The sequence below is a fragment of the Lichenostomus cassidix genome, chromosome 17 (assembly GCF_008360975.1).
Source record: "Lichenostomus cassidix isolate B80296 chromosome 17, HeHo_3.0, whole genome shotgun sequence".
Classification (NCBI taxonomy): Eukaryota; Metazoa; Chordata; class Aves; order Passeriformes; family Meliphagidae; genus Lichenostomus; species Lichenostomus cassidix.
In genome coordinates, this window is record NC_139497.1 from 387,993 (window position 1) to 408,845 (window position 20,853).

The 20,853-nt window shown below is 46.9% G+C and overlaps 1 protein-coding gene across 7 annotated transcripts in view; it reads right to left on the reverse strand.

The window, feature by feature from the left end:
* Positions 1 to 17,399: 17,399 nt before the first annotated feature.
* MVB12B (multivesicular body subunit 12B) overlaps positions 17,400 to 20,853 on the reverse strand; it is a 48,929-nt gene continuing 45,475 nt past the window's right edge. For all 7 annotated transcript variants that reach the window (XM_085076655.1, XM_085076650.1, XM_085076649.1 and 4 more), the window contains 2 exons: positions 20,604 to 20,663; positions 17,400 to 17,897 (listed from right to left, as the gene is read on the reverse strand). In XM_085076655.1, the coding sequence (XP_084932781.1) occupies positions 17,811 to 17,897; positions 20,604 to 20,663 (147 nt within the window). In that variant the 3' untranslated portion in view covers positions 17,400 to 17,810. The remainder of the gene's footprint in view (positions 17,898 to 20,603; positions 20,664 to 20,853) is intronic.

Below are 20,853 nucleotides of genomic sequence, written 5' to 3' on the forward strand. Positions count from 1 at the left end.
GGATCAGACTTAAAACTGAAAGGTGCAGGCAAACTCAGATGCCGCAGTTGTGAGGAACTGCCACAAATACCTTTGGCAGAGCTGGATATTAAAACCTGTGAGCTTGTTTGGTCAGAGTCAAGTCATAAACCACAATGTTCAATCACATTGGAATGTGAGGGCTGCAGCAAGGCAGTAATGCCTCTGCAGTGCCATGCCCTTTCCAACAGCTGCTGCACACAAACCCTCAGCAAAAAGTCTGAAGAAAAAGTAAATTCTGATGCAGAGAGAACACAAAACAATATTGCAAAGGGCAGCAATGACCAAAAACTAATCATCGTGACACTTCAGCATGTACGACCGAAGAACAAGGGACCTGTTGCTGAGAGGCAAAGGGCAGCTGGGCTAAATTAGCCAAGCAAGTTTGAATCTGGATAGTGTCATTAGGAGAAAAGCAGAACTATGCCATAAACTCTAATGAATGCATTAATGGATGGCTTGTGCCTCTCAAAAGGGGAAAAAACGGTTTAAATAAAGTTATTAACACAGCCCACCTGTGTTTGGCTCTTGGACTATGTTGCTTAAATAGGCCATTAACTCTTGGAGTAACTAATCTTGAAAGTGAATATGGCCTTTCTGAAGTAGACATTTAACTACATTCATATAATTCAATTAGATGGAGCATTCTCAGTCCAAAGCCAGTGCTCCTGCTTTCATCTCTAATAACGGTAAAGAGCAAGCTTCATTAATATGGTGCTAAAAAAAGGAATGGCAACCAAAAATAAATTCCTGGGACTGAACCCTAAAATATAAGCTGTAATCTCAGTGATATGGGTTAGCATTATTATAACACATAATTTTAATGTTGCATTTAATTCTAAAATTAAATTCTAAATTCTAAAATTACAAGGGTGATCTAAGTTTTAAGGTCCTGCCTTAAACCCACAGAGAAAAATAATTGATTTAAAAAAATATATTATTGATCTGAAGTTCCTTTTTTGAGCACCAGAGCTCACATCAATTGATAGATAATGCCTTCTGCTTGGGTTTTGGGAGGGGGAGCAGGGGAGGAAGGGGAGGGGATGAGGAAGAAAAAATCCAAATTGCGGCCTGTATAAGTTCATCCAGTTAATAAATAGTTAAAGCAAATTCATTAGGAAACAGGAATTTTATAGATTTAGTTAAAGGTTTCTTCCTATTTATGTCACTGAGAAATGATAAAATTCCTTTTATCACTCTACAACTTGTTAATGTTTTACCCCAGGACCACTTCATCTGTAATAAACATCTTAACAAAATATGCATCCCTAGGGAGGAACCATTAATTTCCTTAAGGCCTCACACATGTAATAGGGTTTTATTGCATGCAGGTGCTTTGTGAAATTGCATCGACTTGTAATAAACGTCCAGTAAAGAGCAGGTAGCACCTAAAAGGGGGAAGTGTTTGTGCACCTGTCTGAGGAGAGGCTGAGCACACCCTAATCCTCCACGGGCTTCTTCAACAGCACCCAGACAGCACCCGGAGCCTCCAGCTAGGGCAGCGCTGCCTCTAAGCACAGCAAGGTAAATGCTTGCATTTTTTGTGTTTAACCAGCTTAACCAAGAAACGTGAGGTGAATTTAAGATATATATTGAAATAGATTTATTGCTGTTTTGGCTAAAACTGCAGCATAAATTGCAATGAATTAAAAGAATGCTAAAGGACGGGGAACAGAGCATGGCATCTCCTTCTCCTCAATAGAGAGTTATCTGCTGTGTAAGACTCTTCATGGAATTAATATGTGTTATTAATATATGTTATTAATATAGCTTATTAATCTGTTTAGAATTAAGTAAAACCAAAGTTTAACTTAATTCTTGCCAGTAATAATATACCTTAGATTTTTCAGTGAGGATAGCTTTGAAAATTAATTTTTTTAAAGCCATCTGAACAGAGCTGTATATCCAGTTTCCCAAGGATGCTGATTGCAGAGGACTATTCTGCTCATCACAGTAACAAACAGGAGTGAATCCTCCCCATCCTGTGTGCTGCAGCTGTTTGTTGTTCGAGCAGTGGCTTTGCTTTTGCCAAATCCCTGTGTTCACTCAGGAGCTGGGAGTTCATGTTCTGTGTCACTATTCATGGCGATACAACAGAGCTGTGTCTTTGAGGAATTTCTGACTTTAGTTTCAAAATCCAGAACTTACACAAGCTCTTCAGTAAAATCTCTCTGTATTTCCTTCCTCTCCCACATTTCCCCTCCCCTTTCTAAACATGGTTTTCCAGTAAAGGGGTATCAAGGCAAAATTGTAGCTTGGAGCCAAATAAATGGTTCTGAATATCTCAAGCAGCTCAGGTTAGAAATCTCCAAGATGAGACTGGATCAAATTGGTCTGAAACCCCTCTGTGTCTTTTCTGCAGGCACCAGGAGCAGCTGCCAAGGGCAGCACCACATCCCCTCAATAAGCTCCTGGTTGAAACACTGGGTAAACTGTTTGAAAAGCTCCTGTGACACTTTAAGTTCAAGTTTAGTTCAAATTTTTACCTAAGTGCATAGGAGACTTCTTGATCTTTAACAAGCCTATCACTTAAACACCCAAGATGCTTTTTCATTTCAAATTTGGGCATTTAAAAAAAAATTAAATTTATGCAAAACTAATGTTTTGCCCAGCCCAGAGAGAAGGATATACACTCAATCCAGAGCATCACCTGAAATATTTATTAATGGCTGTTGGAATCTGAGATGTATTTTACTGCATGTTTAATTAAAATAAAAACCCACCTTTTCACCAACACCTTTCTGAGCTGGGTATATAATGTAAAAAAAGCTGTGATGCTACTGATGTTAAGAATTACAACAAACTAATACTGAAGTGAATACTGACTTCTTGTGGGGGTGGTAAGGAGGTGAGTAATATCCTGATTACTGAGGAAGAAAACTATTCCCATCAAAGTGTATGAAAGAGACAAATCTGGAATCCTATGTGGTTAAATAATAAATACTAGGGGAAAAAAATGAACAAAAACCAATTTAAGAGCATTATCTGAAATGGCGAATTCTAAAGAAAATCTCCACGAATTTACTAAGCAGAGGGGGAAAAAAAGCCAAAACCCCACAATAAGTAACCTCACACCTGAGCTAAGATGGCAAAGAAATAAATAGCCCTGCAAAAGTCAGGAAAGTATTTAAGGACATCAGTCAGCCATGCACAGCCCCATTAGGCTCAGAGGGGCTGCACACAGCCAGGCTCTGACCCTGCCGGAACACCATCTGTCCGGGGAGCCTGATGGATGACACAGCATCCATGGGGATCATTAGGAATATTTCCCTGGGCTGGGGGATGGCAGGGTGCAAGTGAGCAGCTGGAGAAGGCTGTGGGGATGCCAAGGGTCTTTGGGGTGTCCTGCAGCAGGGGATGCTGGTGCAGAGCCACGAGAAGCAGTGCAAGGGCTTTCCCTCCACACCCTGACATGGGGGGCACACATCCCACCCTGCCTGGGCAGGGCTGTCCCTCCTGTCCAGCTTCCTCAGGATGAGGGAGAAAGAGCTAACAGGAGGAGGCTTTTGGGGGGCTTCTAGCCAGGGAAGGGCAGTCAGGATGTCCATCCCTCCTCTGGGAGAGGATGGGTGCTGGGGGCTGTGTGGTGCAGCAGGAGATGCAGGGGGGACCCTGCTGGCCCCAGCCTGTGTGGGAGAGAGGTGAGATAAGATCCCAGGGCTGCAGCCATGGTCAGCAGGTGCTCATTCTGGGCACAGCAGGAGACTGACATGGACAGGGATCTCTGTCCCACTGAGGGGGGGATGGACACCAACATGGTGAGCAGCAGAGCTCACTGCCCTCCTCTTCCTCACTGGCTTTGAGGGGTCCTGCTCAGCCTGAGCTGTGTCCTGTGCCAAGACCTGCTGCAGGTTGTGGCAGCCCAAGAGTGAAGCAATGCTGCAGCTCCAGCCTGGGTCTGGGGGAAAGGGCAGAGGCAAAAAGTCCTGCAGGACAGACCCATGGTGCTCCTGCAGCTCCAACTGTGCTGCTCTTTAAAAGGCTCAAACAGTAGGAATGATCCTGTGCAAAGAGAGTATTTGTAGGTGCTGCTGGGTCCCAGGCAGAGCTCTGGGCAGGCAGGGACATCTTTTATTTTTTATCGCAACACTCATTATCTCCCTGTGAGTGCTGAACCCCAGGGTTGCCATTGCAAATATTCCCTCAGAAAAACTTGATGCAGTGTCTTGATTTTTCAAAGGAAAAAACCAAACACAAACCAAGACAAACACTTAGCCCCTCTGTGCTGAGGGAAATACAGACAGGAGTCAGAGAGGCAAATGTAATTAGGAAACATATGAGAAGATTCAAAAAAGTTCAAAAGAATATGAGAAAGGAAATGCATAAAAAGTAAATAAAACACATTGTTTAAAAATGTTTCATATTAGACTTCCCCTATAAACATTTTACTTTTTATTTTATAGATTTCATGCTATTCTAATCAACTTTATTTTTGTAGCTTCACAACTGAAACTGCAAAACTTACAGCCTGTTTTCACATTTCTGGGGTGTCCTGTCAGTCTTTTATATCTCTCTAGATGGGGGAAAAATAAAGTCAATGAAGTGAGCCAAGAAATTCTAATTTCAAAACCTTTATAGAAAATTCTGCTGAAGAAACTCAGGCACCACATCATGGAAAGACCATAAAGGTTTGGTGAAAACAGTTCCAACTGCCAGACAAATCAAAGCCAAAATAGTTTACTGTTGCTTACCAAGAGTTTGTAAACTTGTAAGGGATATTAATGAAGGTGTAAACTCTTACTGCGGAAAACCAAATCTTTGCTGTAGAGGACTGGGGTATTAAAATCAAGCAAACACAACACCTCATCTATCCTAAACCACACCAGAACCTTACAATTTGAGCAGCCATGTAATCTAAAAAACAATTTTGAGATGCAAGGCTTTGCTGGCCACAGTCATCTGGAGGAAGGTCCCATCTCATCTTTACAGTCAAAGAGTTAACTCTGATGTCCCAGCACACAAATAAGTAAATGTGGGATAATTAGGAAACAAATTCTGCAAACATCTTGAAAGGGGCTAGAGACCTTTGATCTTTATAGAAAAGCAAACATTACAATACAGTCCAGCTTTTGGGGTCTGCACACATTTTATACCAAGGCAGAGGATGATATCTTTCTTAAAAATCAAGTAACACCTAATTCCATCATACCCTAATTATCTTAACTGATTTCATATGTCTAAAGGTATTTCACCAAAAGATTAGAGTAGAAAGAGGGACTGACAAAATAATTAAATATGCAATTTGCCAAGCTTGGACAATATGGCTTTGAAATCACCTTTTCAGGAAGTTTTACAGCTTGTTCATTGACATATATATTGCAGCCTTCAGATTCTTATTTAAGCTCTTTTGATTACTTTAATGGATTAATACCCGAGTACCATCCATGTAAAGTCTAATACTCAAGCCTGTTTCTAATTTGTCCAAAGCTGCACTACTTTCCTTTTGGTGTTATGCTATGAAAAAATACTCTATCTTGATTTTTTTTAATGGTAATTTTTTTTAAATTCCAAACAGTTATGTAAACACAGAAATAAGCCTGTATCTAGTGTCCTTTTTGGTTACACGAAGTGCTTTCACGTTTTCTAAAATTTTGGTGACTCAACAAACAAACCTGCAACCCACCAGCACCACATGACGTGGGGTTTTACCAGAAGAGTGCAGAATGGCTGCTTTAACCCTTTCAGATTCTTTTGGGTGAAAACACTTGTAATGAATTCATGCCTGGAGCCTTCACAGCTGCACTGTTTTGGGGGCACACAAATGGGGCTGGCATGGCAGCAGCTGCAGAGGTGTTTAGCCCCAGCTCCAGCACCACCTTCCTCCTCACCCTGCGGAGCTGCAGCAGCACAGGGACACCTCTGACAATGAGCCCTGGCCAGGCAGGGTCTCACTGTGCTGCCAGCTCTGTCCAGCCAGACATGGGAAGGATATTTCACTACTTACAGCAACAACAACATTCCTACTTCTCTCTCCTGCTCTTGCCTCTTTAATGATGCAGAGTTTGCAGGAAAGCTTTCCACCTAAAATCTATGACCTGCTAATAGAAACCATGAAAGGAACCACCAGAAGAGAAAGCAAGGGCTGCCAGACCCAGACTAACACAGGCCAGAAGCAAGCACCTGGAGCAGAGTGATGCACCCTGGGGATGAACCTCTGATGCTCCAGGGCCAAGGAGTTCCCTAAGACACCTGTGGTTTCTGTGTCTAAATCCACTCTGTGAACTTCTTCCTTCCCAGCTCTCATTGCAGTCCATTGTAGCACATCTTACATAACAGGGATAGGCTGGGTGAAAAAACACCATCCTTGGCTCGTTTCACACACTACAAACACCTGATTCTGCTACACACATGGCTCACTGCCCTCTTGTCATTGCAGAGCCAGGTGCAGCTCTTTCACCCAGCTGAAATGGAGGAGTAACACTGCTCAAGTTGAAAGACATTTTACAAAATAAAATTAAAATACACATCCGAAGTGGTAACAATCTGGCCACAGACACCAGAGTGTCATTGCTCAAACACAACTCAGACCCAGGCCAAACAGACAATGGTGTAGCAGAGAAAAGGCAGCTAACTCTCCACACATGTGAGGCAGCAGAGCCCAACTCACCCAATTCACCCACTGAGATTCTCACTCTGCCCTGTGCAGAGACAACCAACCATTAAAAAACTCCAAGGAAAATGAACCTCCTTTTCCTAACATTCTTGATAACCCTTCCTGTTCTGCTCAGCCCCTGCCATGCACATGGTCAGTGCTCAAACAGCCACAGACAGTTCAGATGGAGCTGACCCAACTTCTGCTCCCACAGCCTGTGGCTCCCCTCCAGATCAGTTCAAGTTTTGTGAAAGCAAAAGCAAAGACAAGCTTTAAATATTTAAATAGAAAAGAAATTCAAGTTTGGAACTGCACACGACTGGGTAGTAGAAAGGGGAATGTCTCAGCCATTCCTCCGGAAACCAGCACACATTCTTTAATGAAGAACAGTTTTTCTCAAGATTTAACAAAACAATCTAACCCAAACCAGCATGGCCTTTGCCTCTGCCTGAAGAATTCCAGCTTAATTATAAACTTCCTCTGAAAGATGAAAAAATATAGCTGATACTCACAGTTTAGGAGAAGAGACAGGCAGCAGCAGCTCAAAGGCAGCCATTCTCCCAAAGACTGCTCTTGGGCCCCACACGTGAGGGAAATGATGAGCAAGGGCTACCACACAGGTGCCTCCTCTTAGCATCATCAGGGACCTGACCATGCAGCCTGGCACCTGGCCAGCTGCATCTGGTCACACTGCCTTCAGCGTGACTCCCAGGCATGTTAGGTGTCAGTGCTCTTCATCTTCCTCCACAGCAGACCCAATTCTAGACCGTTGTCTGAACCAGTGGGAGTTGTTTCCCACTAACTTTTTTCAGGTTTATTATTCCTTTGTTCTACATTATCATTTGAAGACACCAGAAATGACCCAGGATCGTGAAAGGGAGCTTGCAGACCTCAGACATGAGTGGTCATGGTGAGAAAGGCTGTGGCTTACCTGGAGGTCTTGAGCAGGAGATGCAGAAGTGCTGGTGGACTCCAGGCTTGGCTGCTTCCCTGCTTCCCCTGGTTCTGTGGGGGAAGCAGTGAGTGCCAGGTGAGTGCTGAGCCCACGTCTCCCCTTCTAGGGCAGAGCCCTGCCCTCACTGCCCACAGCAGGGCAGGGGCTGGAAGAGCAGGGGAAGAACAGTCCTGCTTTGATGCTGAGATTCAGGGCCTTTTTGTTTATTAGTGTCCATAAAGTTTTGCCAAGTGACACACATTAGGATTAAAAATATCTGTAATGCTGGAAATGTTCCCTGTTCAGCCACAGTTCAGCAGATGCCTTTAAAATAATTAATTGAACCACAACAGAGAGACACCAAACTGACCCAATCCTTCCCGTCTTTAAAACTATGTACTTACACCAAATTTCAGGGTCAATTTATCACAACATGCCCCTTCCTCAGTGGTGCATAGCAAAAGGGAGAGCATGGACATATTTATAGCAGGACTGCTTATCAGATGGTGTAAATATGTCCATGCTGGAATAAATCATGGCATGGGTGTGAGCTCAGTGATCCATGGCGAGGAGGAAGTGTTGCTGAGCACCTGGGAGTCCCCCTTGGGCATGGGGTAGGTTGCCCAGCACTGCACGAGGCCAACTCCTGCTGGAGGGACTGCAGGATATGGGCACTGGGGACTCACCTTTGAGTTCTCCTTCATATTGCACCAAGGAGCAGATGGAGAGAATTAAAGGGGCATTCTCTGTGTTCTCCATCTCTGATCACTCCTTGGTAGCTGTTTACCAGTTTGCAGTTTGGATATAATGAAGTTCCCCAAGACAATGGTTCTTCAGCTTGCTCTTGGACCTACCTTAGCTGAGTGATAGGGATGGTGAGGCACCATTAAGGCATGTCATGTTCCTGGGTTCCTTTAGAAATAATAAATTTTTTTTTTCTAATCTTTTAGCTGTTACCAATTTACTCTTGTATCATTATCACTGTTGTCCAAATTCTAAACATCTCTGCATGTGGAAAACCCAAAGTAGATAGTATGGGATTAAGAGAAAAACCAAAAAATTGGGTTGCAAATTAGCCACTACTTTTAGGAGAACAGTATCTAGAGGGGTGCCCAGGTACAGGGACAGGTTCAGAGTGAGGGAGGACAAGGAGAGGTGTGGGGAGATACCTAATTCAGGATATTTCTGGCTGACTTGTATGATTTGTGTCTCCTGCAGCCTTGGGAAACTGCTGAGATTTAAGATTTGCAAAACTGCAAATAGAAATATATTGATAAGAAAATCAGTTTAAGTTTCAAACAGCAAAACCTAATAATTCACAAATCATCAGGAGTCTTGGGGCAGAGCCGTGAGTAATGATGCACAAAATGTTCACAAAAGAATTACAGAAGGTGCACGGAAAAGGCTAGTTAAGGAGACCAAGAGAGCAAAATGCCAGCAAACCCCACCAAGACAGAGCTGCCGTGTCCTTGTGGGATCATTTAAGATAATGTTCAGAGGCAGTTAGGGCCTTCTAAGAATAAACTGATTAAAGAACATTTTGCAACCTATAAACTTGGTGCAGCTTAAAAGAAGTCTTTTAACCTTGGAGGTCTTATTTTACTTATTAAGAAGTTGGGAAAGCCCTTGCCTTCCCCAGTTTGATCAGCTCATTAACAGACTGACAATATCTTGGGAGCTGCTGATGCTCAATGCTTTAATAATAACATCTGCTGACTTCCTCAGGGCCCGTTTCAGAAGAAATTAGGTACAGGTTTGCATGCCAAAGCAAGCAGGGATGTCATGAATCTGCATCCAGCTGGGAAAAGCAGACAGGCTGTGGAATCACTGCTGCCACCAGCACTGCCCAGCAAGCGCTGGCTGGAGGAGGCAGGCTCTGTCAGCAGCCCACTCCCCTTTCCAGAGAGCACAAACCCAGGCTGCCTGTGCCCCAGCACCCCCCAGCCACCATCCTGCACAGGACTGAGGCAGGAGTGCCACCAAAGGGGCTGGTAACTGCTGTGGGATTTTTTTAATCTAGTTTCCTATGAAAACAAGGTTCCTGTGATCCCTGTGTGCTTGTCTGTCTGCCTGTCCTGCTCAATAACTTTGAACTCTTTTCTTTACTGATTTAAACCAGATTTCACAGAGAGGTAGAAGTCTCAAGGATAATTAAGTTCCTAAAAGGTTCATATAAGTAGGAATTTCGACAGAAAAAAGAATTTAGAGTAAGAACAGGGAAAATGCTTGCATTAAGGGCTTTGAGTCCATTGACTGGCTTCTGCCACCCATGACAGGTCATTGCTGGGGACTGTGGGAACAGGATTACGTGCCAGTGGGAAAAGCAAAAAATCTTTGTGTAATTCAGAGAACAGTCAGTCGCAGGAAGCCACCTCTGTGGCCTCCAGAGCTCATGAAACTGATCCTCACACATCCCCAAGTTTGTACTCCTTGGGTTTTGCCAGCCCTTGGCTCAGCCCATGGACATGATGGCCTTTCCCTGACTACTGGGGAACTCGTTTGTCACTATAGCCTTCTCCTATTTCCACCAACAGGTAGTTGAGAAACAATCAGTTTACTTTTTTTTCCGTGATAACAGTAATTTTCTTTCTCTCCCCAGGAGAGTGCCTGCCCTGCTCTGCAGCACCTGGAGTTCTGGGCTTTGGGTGAGGACATCTGCTATTTGATTTCAGGTTTCTTCACTCAGAGGAACCTCCAAGGATCTGCTTTGATGCTGTTAGACAATGGACATTAAATTTGGGCCTTAAAATCTGTAAGCAGAGCCAACCTTTTCAAGCAGCACTCAGTGGAGCAGATCCCATTTACAGCCCCCTTCCCATTCCAGGCCCTCAGAGAGATGCTCTGTGGGGTGCTGGGAGCAGGGGACAACTCCTTCACCTCTGCAGGTTCAGCTCAGCAGAGAGCAGCACAGTACAACTCCAGCACATGAGTTGGTGGGAGGACTGTGAAATAAACCCTGGCAGAGCAGCTGGATGAATACTCAGTTTAATTTAAGATCCAACACTCACAAGTCCAACTACAAAGTGGTCTCACTTGGGGCATTTTCGTAGCTTTTGCTTTAATCGAGTAAAATTCTAGGGGTCAAATTTCACCCTTAGTAGAACTATGTCACAAGATTTCCAGCATTTCTGGTGGAAAAACCCCAGCCTAGAGCCTGTTTCCTCTGAGAATTGCATGATGGTTCATTCGGGCTTTTTCTCCTCGACATGCTGCCCATTTTATTAACTTCTGCTTTGCTTTAAAAAGAGGCATCTACCGTTTTGCTTCCCTAAAGAAGCTCATGTTATAATTCAAGTGTCAGGACAGATTAAGTTAAATGTGCTGTGTGATTCCCAAAGGAAAACAAACTTCCAAACATCCTCTGTTTGCCTTGTTCCATGTCATGGATTGCATTAGAGCCGAACATGTAATTCTGTCGCCTAATGTGTTAAAGTTGGCAGGAATTTTACTCTCTGTGCAAGGTGAGAAATTACTGAGCTAACAAAACATTTCGTTTCCCCCTCCTTGCGTTCCTTCTTTATGAGATTCTGAATGTGACATTTTCACAAAAAATCCCTACACTTATTTGTGAAAAATGTATATTAAAACCAAAACACATCAAATGGAAAGAAATCACAGATGGTTTTATTCACAAGCAGCAGAATTAATGGCCTTCCCTACTCTTTATAAATATTGGAAGCAGATGAGTTCATTACTATTTCACTCTAATAAAGAAAACCTGCTTGATTTTGACAAGACATCTACTTATCTAGTGTTTCTACTGAATAATAAATCTATTTTCTTTGAAAAATAAAAGTTATCAATAAACAAAAACCTGCCTGGAAAATCTGACAATCAAAAAAACCCCGAACATCTTAATTTCTGATAGTGCTGAAATGGAATTTGAGGGATTTTGAAAATGTCACTAATTTTCAGAATAGAAAGTTTTGAAATGTTTACTTTGTGGTTGTCTTAAATTTTTACATCTTTCAACAAAGCAAGCAGAAAAGTGAAAACATCTGAAAAGGCTTTTGAAAAGAAAAGAGTCAGCACAAGCTGGATGAAGCTGTGGGCTCCTTTATCTTCCAGAAATCCGCACACATGGAGTGGAGTTTATGAGGGTTTTTTTAACCCGGCATTCAAACACTTCCCAGTTCACAATCCTGGCTCCCTCGAGTTTGCCAGAGCTTCAAAGTGCTGTTGGCAGCTTTTGCTGCACTGGGATAAAACATCTTACCCAGGGGAAGCAAAAGCTGAGTCATTTTTAACCCCAAACAACATTCACTGATGTGGTCATCTTGTTAGTCATGGAAATCCCATGTTAGCTCTGTTTGTGCTTCTTTCAACACTTATTAACCAAGGAGTGAGGAGGTTTTATTTTAAACTGCAGAAGATGTTTATCCTCTCTAGGGCCATGACAATCAGTTACATGGCTTATCCATCATTCCAGAGAAAGGAAAGGATTTTGAGAAACTCCCCAGGCAAGTTAATTTTTAAAGCTGTAGGAGGGAGAGGAGAAAAGAAAAGAAAACACCACCAAAGCCATCAGCACACAAAGCCCAAAGCAGCTCTCTGACGACACAGGGACCAGCCGCCTGCAGCCTGCTGCTCCCCTCAGGCACTGGGAGGATTTCCTTGGGGCAGCCATGGCCACAAAACACCTCAACAGAGAGAAACAGCTGCTCCCACATCTAAAAGCACTAAGCAGAGCACAAGAAATTAGAAATTTTCCTTAGAAACCAAATTCCGTGAATGATGGACATAAGCCAGCTCCAGTTGCACCCCAGTGTTGGGAGGATGAGGATCCTCCTGGCCAGCATGCCTGGAAGCTCAGTTGCATTTCCAGGCACTGAGGGTTCAGCCCCACGCAGTGTGCTGTGCCACAGGAGAGCCCACATGCAGTGGCAGTAGCTGATCAGGCAGAGGTGGCAGAGATGCTCGCAGGCCCTACCAGCACAGCCATGACTGTAGCTCCATGCCTGCCTGCATCCTGGGAAGCCACGGGCTGGCATGGGGTGGCTCACTCTGGTTTATGTCCTCCCCACACCACCTCCTCCCCAGGCAGGACATTCAATCAGGTGCTGGTGACAGCTCCCACGGCAGCTCCAAGATGCTGCTTCTTAGTTTTTTGTGGAACAAGTGGTATTGCTTTCAAAAGGTTATAAAAACATGTGCCTGAAGAGAATGTCGGGAACTTGGGTATTAATCTCCCTTAATTCAAAGAGCACTCAAAATAAGCGAGACAGAAATACTGGCTGGGGTGAGAAGATGCCAGAGGTCAGATTGTGCACCACTAGCTTGGGTCAAGTTCAGAAGAATAATTTAGCAGAAAGAATAACAATTTTCAGTGTGTGGTGTGGTATTGGCCTCTCCCTGGCCGCACAGCCCATTCCCCTTGGGGCTTGCTGCTGCTGGCCATGCAGATGCCTGCCTGCCCACACTGCTGCTGGTGTGGCCACTGCAGCCCAAACCCAGTGGCCACAGGCTGAGCCAAGGCAGCATTACTGCCCCGAGCCAAGCGCTGCCCTCACTGCTGCTGGTACCATTGCTGTGCTGAGTATTGCTTCTGCCAGGCTTTGCCCAATCCTGCCCCAGAAAACACGTAATTTGAGTTTGTTTTGACTTTGCAGCATACCTGTGGAGCAAGACATTTTGGACACACTTTCCAAGGCTTTTTATATCCAATTTTCAAGGAAAAAACCCACAAACAAGAGCATGCTCGCTACAGGGGATTGTGCTGCCACCTCTGTAGTTTACCCTTCTGATCCAGGTAGTTCCTTCAGTCAGAAAATTAAAACACAAAAGCACACAGAATTATCTGATTAAAACAAGTTTCATTTAACAAATTATATTAAGAATACAGACTGAGTTATCACACAATGAAATTTCCCTTTGTAAAATACAGGAGGGCCATCTAAAATAAATATAAAACATAGTAACATTCATAAGATTAATGCACAGTAAAATCACCTTCAGTAACCCAACAATCTTAAGAAAACCACTTTGCAACTGCATAAAAGGCTTCTCTCTGCCATTTGTATGATATTTAAATCTGTGGTTGTTATGAAACAATTTCACAACAAATGACCAGAATATCCAAAGTGTTTGGTTTCCCTGTGGTGAATGAACCAAGCAGCACCTCACTGAACTTGTTTGTGAGCACAAGAGCAGCCTCTCCTCCCTCCTGTACCACAGCCTGGGCGATAAGGCTGGGGATGAGTGACACCAGCATGCTCGGCTGCCCTGCTGCTGCTGGGAGGGATTCCCGGCTGTTCATCAAGGCTCCAAGGCTGAGGTAATTATTTGGGTGTAGCAAGATGTGCCTGCCCTTGGGGAGGAGCAGGAACAGCTCTCCAGGCTCCTGGGGCTCCCATGGGAGAGCGGCTGTGGGCACATCTGGGGGACAGACCCAATGTCACCTAGGGAGCAGAGGGAGGTGAATGCCAACATGGAACTGGCCAGCTCTATCCTGGTTTCCCTCCTCCCAGGAGATTTCAGGACCCCACAGAAGAAGAGGTGCCAAGGCCTGTGGATGCATGCCCTTGCCACTAGCACCTACCTGGCACATGCAGTGCCCATGACAGAAACTCTCCAGGCTGGCAGCGTGTGGGTTCAGTCTGGAGAGCTCAGGACACTGAGGGGACAGTGCTGGGTGTGAAACCAAACAAGCCCAATGCTACAGACTACCAACGACCTCTCACTGCACAGGAGGCTCCCAGGGATCCTCTAACAAACACCGTGGGGACACGCAGGGACAGTCACAGGAAAAGTCTGACATAGTTTACTCCTATGGAACTACACATATGAGGTGCTCCCATAAGGGAAGACACCTGCTACAACTATTCACACTTGAATTTTGTCACAAAGTTCACACTCTACATCACTTTCTGGACTAACTTCTTGCCATTCCATGATTAACACAGCAGACAGCACAGCCTGGCCTGGGTGGCCACGAGTCACCTCGGCACATGACCAGCTTCTTGCCGTGAGGAATCCAGGAGGCAGCGTGTCACTATGAATTCACATCAGAAGGTGTATTTTACAGTAAGCAAACCCCTCACTGCTGCTTTTCTGTCTCTGTTGCAGATGTATCATGATTTGGCAAACTAACCTCTCCATCAGCCACAAGAATAAGCTACCTAGAGACCAGTTTTGTTCTACAAATTCAGGCAAGGTAGCCAAGAACATCTGGTAAAGCTCTGCAAATTCACTTCTGTTACTTTCCACTGACTCATCCCCTCCGCTTATGCTCCATAAGACTTCTCCACAGCCAGACAACATCCGCATCAAACTCCCTGAACATTTATTGCCTGGGCCAATTCTTCCACAGTCACCTTTCAGACAAGGAGGAAGATGCAGAGAGATGCTGGTACTGGCCACGGCACATGCCAGCATGGAGGATTCACCGTGAGGATGCAAGGACCAGCCTTGCAATGAGCTGCCGTGAGTACAAAAGTTATGGAACAGCCAATAAAACCTTCCAGTGGAAATGCTGACCTGACACCCCAGATCTCAGGAATTCAGCAGTGCAATAAAAAAAAGCTTCCTTCTGATCAGTGGAATGAGAAGTTGACACAGTCAACCACCCGGCACTGTGTCTCACTGTGCTTCCAAGCGCTGGCTCTGAGCCCTCTCCCTTTTGGAATCGCCCTGTTTTCCAGCCTGCAGCTACCAGGGCTGAGAGCTTAGCTGGCTCTCAGCAGCTGCAGCTTTTTGTTCAAAACACCTTGATTACATTTGCCCCACAGGAACCACATCTGTCCTGTCTGTGCATTTGGAACAGGTTGTCCCTGCAGTGCCGTGGTGCAGGACTGCACTGTGGAGGGCAAACTCATCTCTCAACGTTCTTTGCAGGTGAGTCCTGAAGCAGCTTTGCTGGCCCAGTGTTAGAGAGGGAGAAATAACTATACAAATGTATCCTGAAGATGTAGATGCCTGTCGCAGCCACATGTCCTGCCAGTGTTTCAAGTATCCAGTGTTTCCTGTAGGTCACTGCAGAGCAACCTGAGCTCCTTATCTCCAAGAAGGCTGAGCAAACCTAGCAGTTGACATAAATATTAAAGCACCGATTTTTTCTTGCACAAGGAACTTGAAGTTCTGCACCCATTTTCCCAGACATACCCAGGGAATGTGGCACTGAGTGTGGGGCTTGGCAGCTCTCGGAAGCTGCTCCTTGACGAGCCCCCTGGGCGCTGTCTCTCAGTCTCCCAGTGGCCAGCACTGCCCCTGGAGCTCTGCAGACTGTGCTAGCTGCCCAGTGCTAGCCCACAGCCCTGGCTCCTCCACCATGAACAGGGAAGGTCAGCTCTCATCCCAAAGCTAGGAGGAATGCACTGCTGCAGATGGCTTCTGCCTACCTGCCGTGACCACTGAGCCACAGGAGAAGCTATAAATGGATGTCACAGAAAACTACAGAACAAATTACAAGCAGAAAAATAGAAAGACAAAAGATGGATGAGACGGGCACAGCACTACAGCAGAGAGTGGATTTGAACTTGAAGTGAACCAGAGCCGAATGACCAAGCTGCCATGGTATGTTCATTTGTCGATGTCGGCATCATCAATCTGGCCTTTGTGAAGCTTGGCAGCGAGGTCTAGCTTTTCTTTACTGCAGGGTAAATAACAACTAAAAATGGTGGTGCCTCCAAGTAAATGACCACTTCCAGGGGGTCATCCAAAGCTCCAGAGCTGGTGCACTTGCCCAAAGCCAACACACATGCAACCAAATTGGCCTCTGCTCTCCAACCACATGGCCACTCTACAGAGGCAGCTCCAGAAAATGATTTACCTGATTGGAAGAAACTGAAGCAAAGATCTGGACTCAGTTTGTCCCAAACATCATGGTATTTTGTGCTCTTTATCCCAGCAGTAGAGTGTGGTGCCTTAAAACCAGAAATGAATCTTTGGACAAGAATTATCTTACTTACGTACAAATAAAAAATATTAGCCAACAGTACAAAACCTGCTGTTAGTCACCATTCTGTGCAACTAGCAAATGCCAGATCAATCCAAGGCAGTGCAAAGTAGGTCAGGGCACATGTACGACCCAGGCTGAGAGTGACAACACTGTTACTGTTACCATGGCAATTGCAACTCAGTGGCGTCAGGGAATCAGTATTTTACAATATAAAAATTTGTATGTTTTAACACTCAAAAATTGCCATTTTGCTGCCATGATGTATCTTTGTTCTACAGCAGAGACTTGAAAGAGCAGCACAGAGTCAGATGGGCACTTGTAAATAACTTATTACAGCAACAGACTTCTCCAAGACATGCGTTTGGCTTGGCAGCAAGCCGAGTCAGCGATCACAGGGATGCAGAGGTCAGGGTTTAATGCATCCCACTCTCATCCTGTGCCATGTCAGTGTTCAGTGCTTCCCCATGAGTGCCCAGGAAACAGGCACATCTCTGTTTTAGCAGCTAGCGAGGAACATGTTAGAGAACTGTCTCAATGATGGGCAGGTGATGACATCCCAGTTGTCAGCAGTCCCCACCTCCACAGGCAGCTTGGCCAGGGTCAGCAGGGTGCTGCCAGGGTCTGCTGTGGTGCTGCTGCCAGCATCCATCCAGAAAGAAACACAGGATGCTTGTCTCTAGATCCATGTGGACAGATGGACACCCTGTGCAAAGCGGAGGTGCTTCATCTCAGGACGTGCAGTGCACCTTGAGTGCCCTGCCCTGCCACTGCCCACGGAGAGCCAAGGGCCCTGGCTCCCCCAGCCTACAGCAAATCCAGTGACCACAGTGGGTGTGGGACTAATCCTGGCCACAGCAGAACTTCTGTGCCCAGACCTCGGCAGAGGGATTGGCATTCACTGCAGGTCAGTTCTGCACTGGACTGAGTGCTGCAGGAGCCTCCTGCTGCGAGGCATCGTGTGGCAGTACCCAGCCATGACTTTTATTGTTCCTTTCAGGGCTGAGATTTCTCGATGCTCCACAAGGTCCCGGCTGTGTTCTCAGAGGTTTGCTACAGCTCTGGATTCTTTGTCTGTCCTGCAGCAGGGTTACAAAGTGGGGATGCCCAAGGGGCTGCATAAGGCTCCCAGTCCTGTACTCACGTGGAGAGGAGTGTGCAGCAGCAGGGGGGTAGGGGCTAGGGGGGGCAGCTGCCGAAGGGTCGCGCGGTCCCAACGCGAGGAGCGGCGTGTGCAGGGGTGGTGCAGCGCAGGGTGGTGGCGGTGGTTGGACACGTGGAGTCTGTCTGTCTGCCAGGATGGTTCCAGCGCTGTGTCCCGTGTCCTGCTCAGTAGTATGCATGCACACACCTGCCCCGGCGCTGGCGGCCCCTCAGGACGGTGGCACGGGTGGGCAGCGGGTGGGGCTGGGCGGCAGGCGGGCTGCTGCACTCTGCTCCGTCCGGAAGCTGTAGTCATACTGTGGGGCAAAGCGGGGAGGGGGAACCGTGAGGCACTGACCCACACAGCCACACTGCTCAGTGCCTGAGGTGGGACAATATAAGAAACAGAAGAATGAGAGAAAAAACGGGACTGGCAGCAGCTGGCCCAGGTGGGGCCATGCCAGGTGAACCTGCGGGCACCACTGACCCCACATCAGTGGCCTTCCTAGACAGAGTTCACTCCCTTCCCAAAAACCCAGCATTAACACAAACATGACCACACTCATCCAGCCCATAAAGCAGCTAGTAAGAAAAATTCCCCCTGGCAGGTCTACACAAGCTGATACCATCAGAATTAACATTTTTGGTTGGCAAGATGGGTGAAAATCCCTATATACACATCCCTGTGCCCCTACGATGTTACTGCAGGCAAGGGACACCCCCGCAGCTGAGGGACATCGCTCGCAGCCTGGCGTGCACTGTCGCAGTGCCATCTCGTGGCCGCACCCCGCCGGCCCGCGGCCACCCTGGTCCTTGCCTGGGCTCCCCAGGAGAAGCTGGGCCAGCAGCGGCTCTCCCATGGCGGGTGGGTGGCCAGAGCAGCGCCGTATGTTGGGGCTACCGGGCTAGGAGCCGCCCACAACCGTGACACACCCACTGCAACTGCCCCGTACAGAGACCCTCCATGCAGGCATCTCCCAGGGTCCCATTTGTGGCTCTCGGAATGTCACAAACATCCCTCACCAGCCGGACTGGGGCACGGGACGCACTGCCAGCGAGGCGGCCCCGGGAACCATCAGTCATGCTGGTGCCTAGACCAGGGCTGTGCCAGGGCTGCGCTACGTCCACCCAAACCCGACCTCCCTTCCTTTTGGCGGCGGCTCGGGAGGACACGGCGCGACAGCGACTGCGGCAGCGCCGCTCCCGCCGAGCGCAACGGCCCCGGAGGCGGCGCGGCGTGGGGCCGGCAGGGGGCGCCGCGGCTGCGCGGCGGGCAGGGCGGGAATGGGGAACCGCGGGCTGAGCGGCTGCGCCGGGAATGTGCCGGGAATGTGCCGGGAATGTGCCGGGAATGTGCCGGGAATGTGCCGGGGCCCTGCTGGGGGCTGTGCCGGGGCTGCGCCGGGACCGCGCCGGGACCGCGCCGGGGCTGCGCCGGGACCGCGCCGGGGCTGTACCAGACCTGTACCGAGGCTGTACCGGAGCCCTTACCCGCGCCGAGGCCGCACCTCCCTGTCGCGATGCCGCAGCCGGCGGCACGCAATAGGCATCATTTTTCAACACCCAAACGCATAAAGATGTCAGCTCAAACTGTTTACTAATTAACACTTAAAAAGACACAAATTAGATATGCGTGGCTAAGAGCAATTATAATCAAGACGAATCTCTCCAGTCATTGGGGAACTGAGGAAACTCCTAATTGCTGGAACCAATGTTTTAAAATCTGAAATCATGCCAGTTAGCAAATATGTTCATTTAAAGAACATTTCATGTGACTGCACTCAGGAGAATTGACTACAAACGTGCAAACAAGGAAAAATATTTCTGTGTAAAATTAAAATTTTAAGCTCTTCTAGATTTACAACTTCTTCATTAAATATATTTGCTATGAGCAGTCCATGAAAACTTGTAGCAATGCAGTGCTTAAATGATCTGCCTTCCTTATCAGTTTAAAACGAATGATTAATATTGGGTGCTCCCTTTACTAATTAGACTCTCTCTAGACTTTTTATACCACACCAAGCTGAAAGGAAGACAAGGGTGCACCCTGCTAGCAGCCAGACCACTGCCCTCTCTGCTGCAGCCACCGCAGCAGCTGCCAGAGCTGTGAACAGTGACAGTGCCAGCGCCTTTGCCATCACCTGCACCTGCCCAGGTGCACCTACCCAGGACAGGCAGGAGCAGCAAGGACGAAGCCCCACAGCCCTGCTGGGAGACCTAGCAGCAGCACTGCCAGAGCTCTGCTTTTCCTTTCCATCCTACATCCACTAAACCAGCCACGAAGTGACAGCATGTGCTACTTACATCTGCACTTCACCACCTCTTCATAGCCCAGCTTTCTGTGCACTCCCCAAGGCACAGCTATGCTATCCTGGGGCAACAAGAGCAGTTCAGGTGCAGTCCAGGATTTGCACCTATTTCCATCATTTTCCTGACAGGGTATAGTTCTGAAATTCAGCTGCCTGCAGCTTGGAGGATGGGTGCATACATCTGCAAATGTGCTGACAGAGAACAGTAATTCTTGGAATTCTTTGGGAATATTTTTTGCAAGGCATCTCGCTCCAGGGAGAATGTTCTGGCTGCTTTGGATATCCAGAAGATTTGCTGTAATGGTGCTATTGCTTGCAAGGGAAATAAAGCCATGCCGAAATTCACAATATTTATATGTGTAGCTCTCTAGCAGACAAGATGCTTCATCAAGCAATATGGGCTGCATAATCATACTTTTCATTACGCTAGAACATACACATCCTGCTACAGAGCAGAGCAGGAGCTGAGGGGGAGCCGGCAGGTATCAGTCTCTCCTCCCTGGCCCACACAATGATTCCAGGGCTGGTGTCCCCACACTCCACAGGCCTGCAAGGCCACAAGCAGGGCTGTGCAGCCCACCCCTCTCCAGCCTGACTTTATCCATCCTTGGTGATTTGGGAGAGACAAAAAAGGCATTTTCCATAGGGGAAGGGATCTTAAAAAGAAGTGAACACAGCCCTCGTGACTTGCTCAGTGCCTGGCTGGCTACTTACCTCCTTTTCAATTTCTGCAAGGGTTTTGATTGTGATACCCAAGAGATCAACTGGCTGCATCTGGCAAGAAAGAAACAAAAATATTAAATTCAGGGTTTGGGGGTAGGGGGGGTGGGTTTGTTTGTTTGTTGTTTTGTTCTATTTGAAGTCAGCAAACACTATCACCAGATTTAGAGGCACCATCTGTAAACACAGATATGATCCTGTTCCTCATTCCACTAGGAGAGCCAAGCAGCAGACGGAGGGTTAG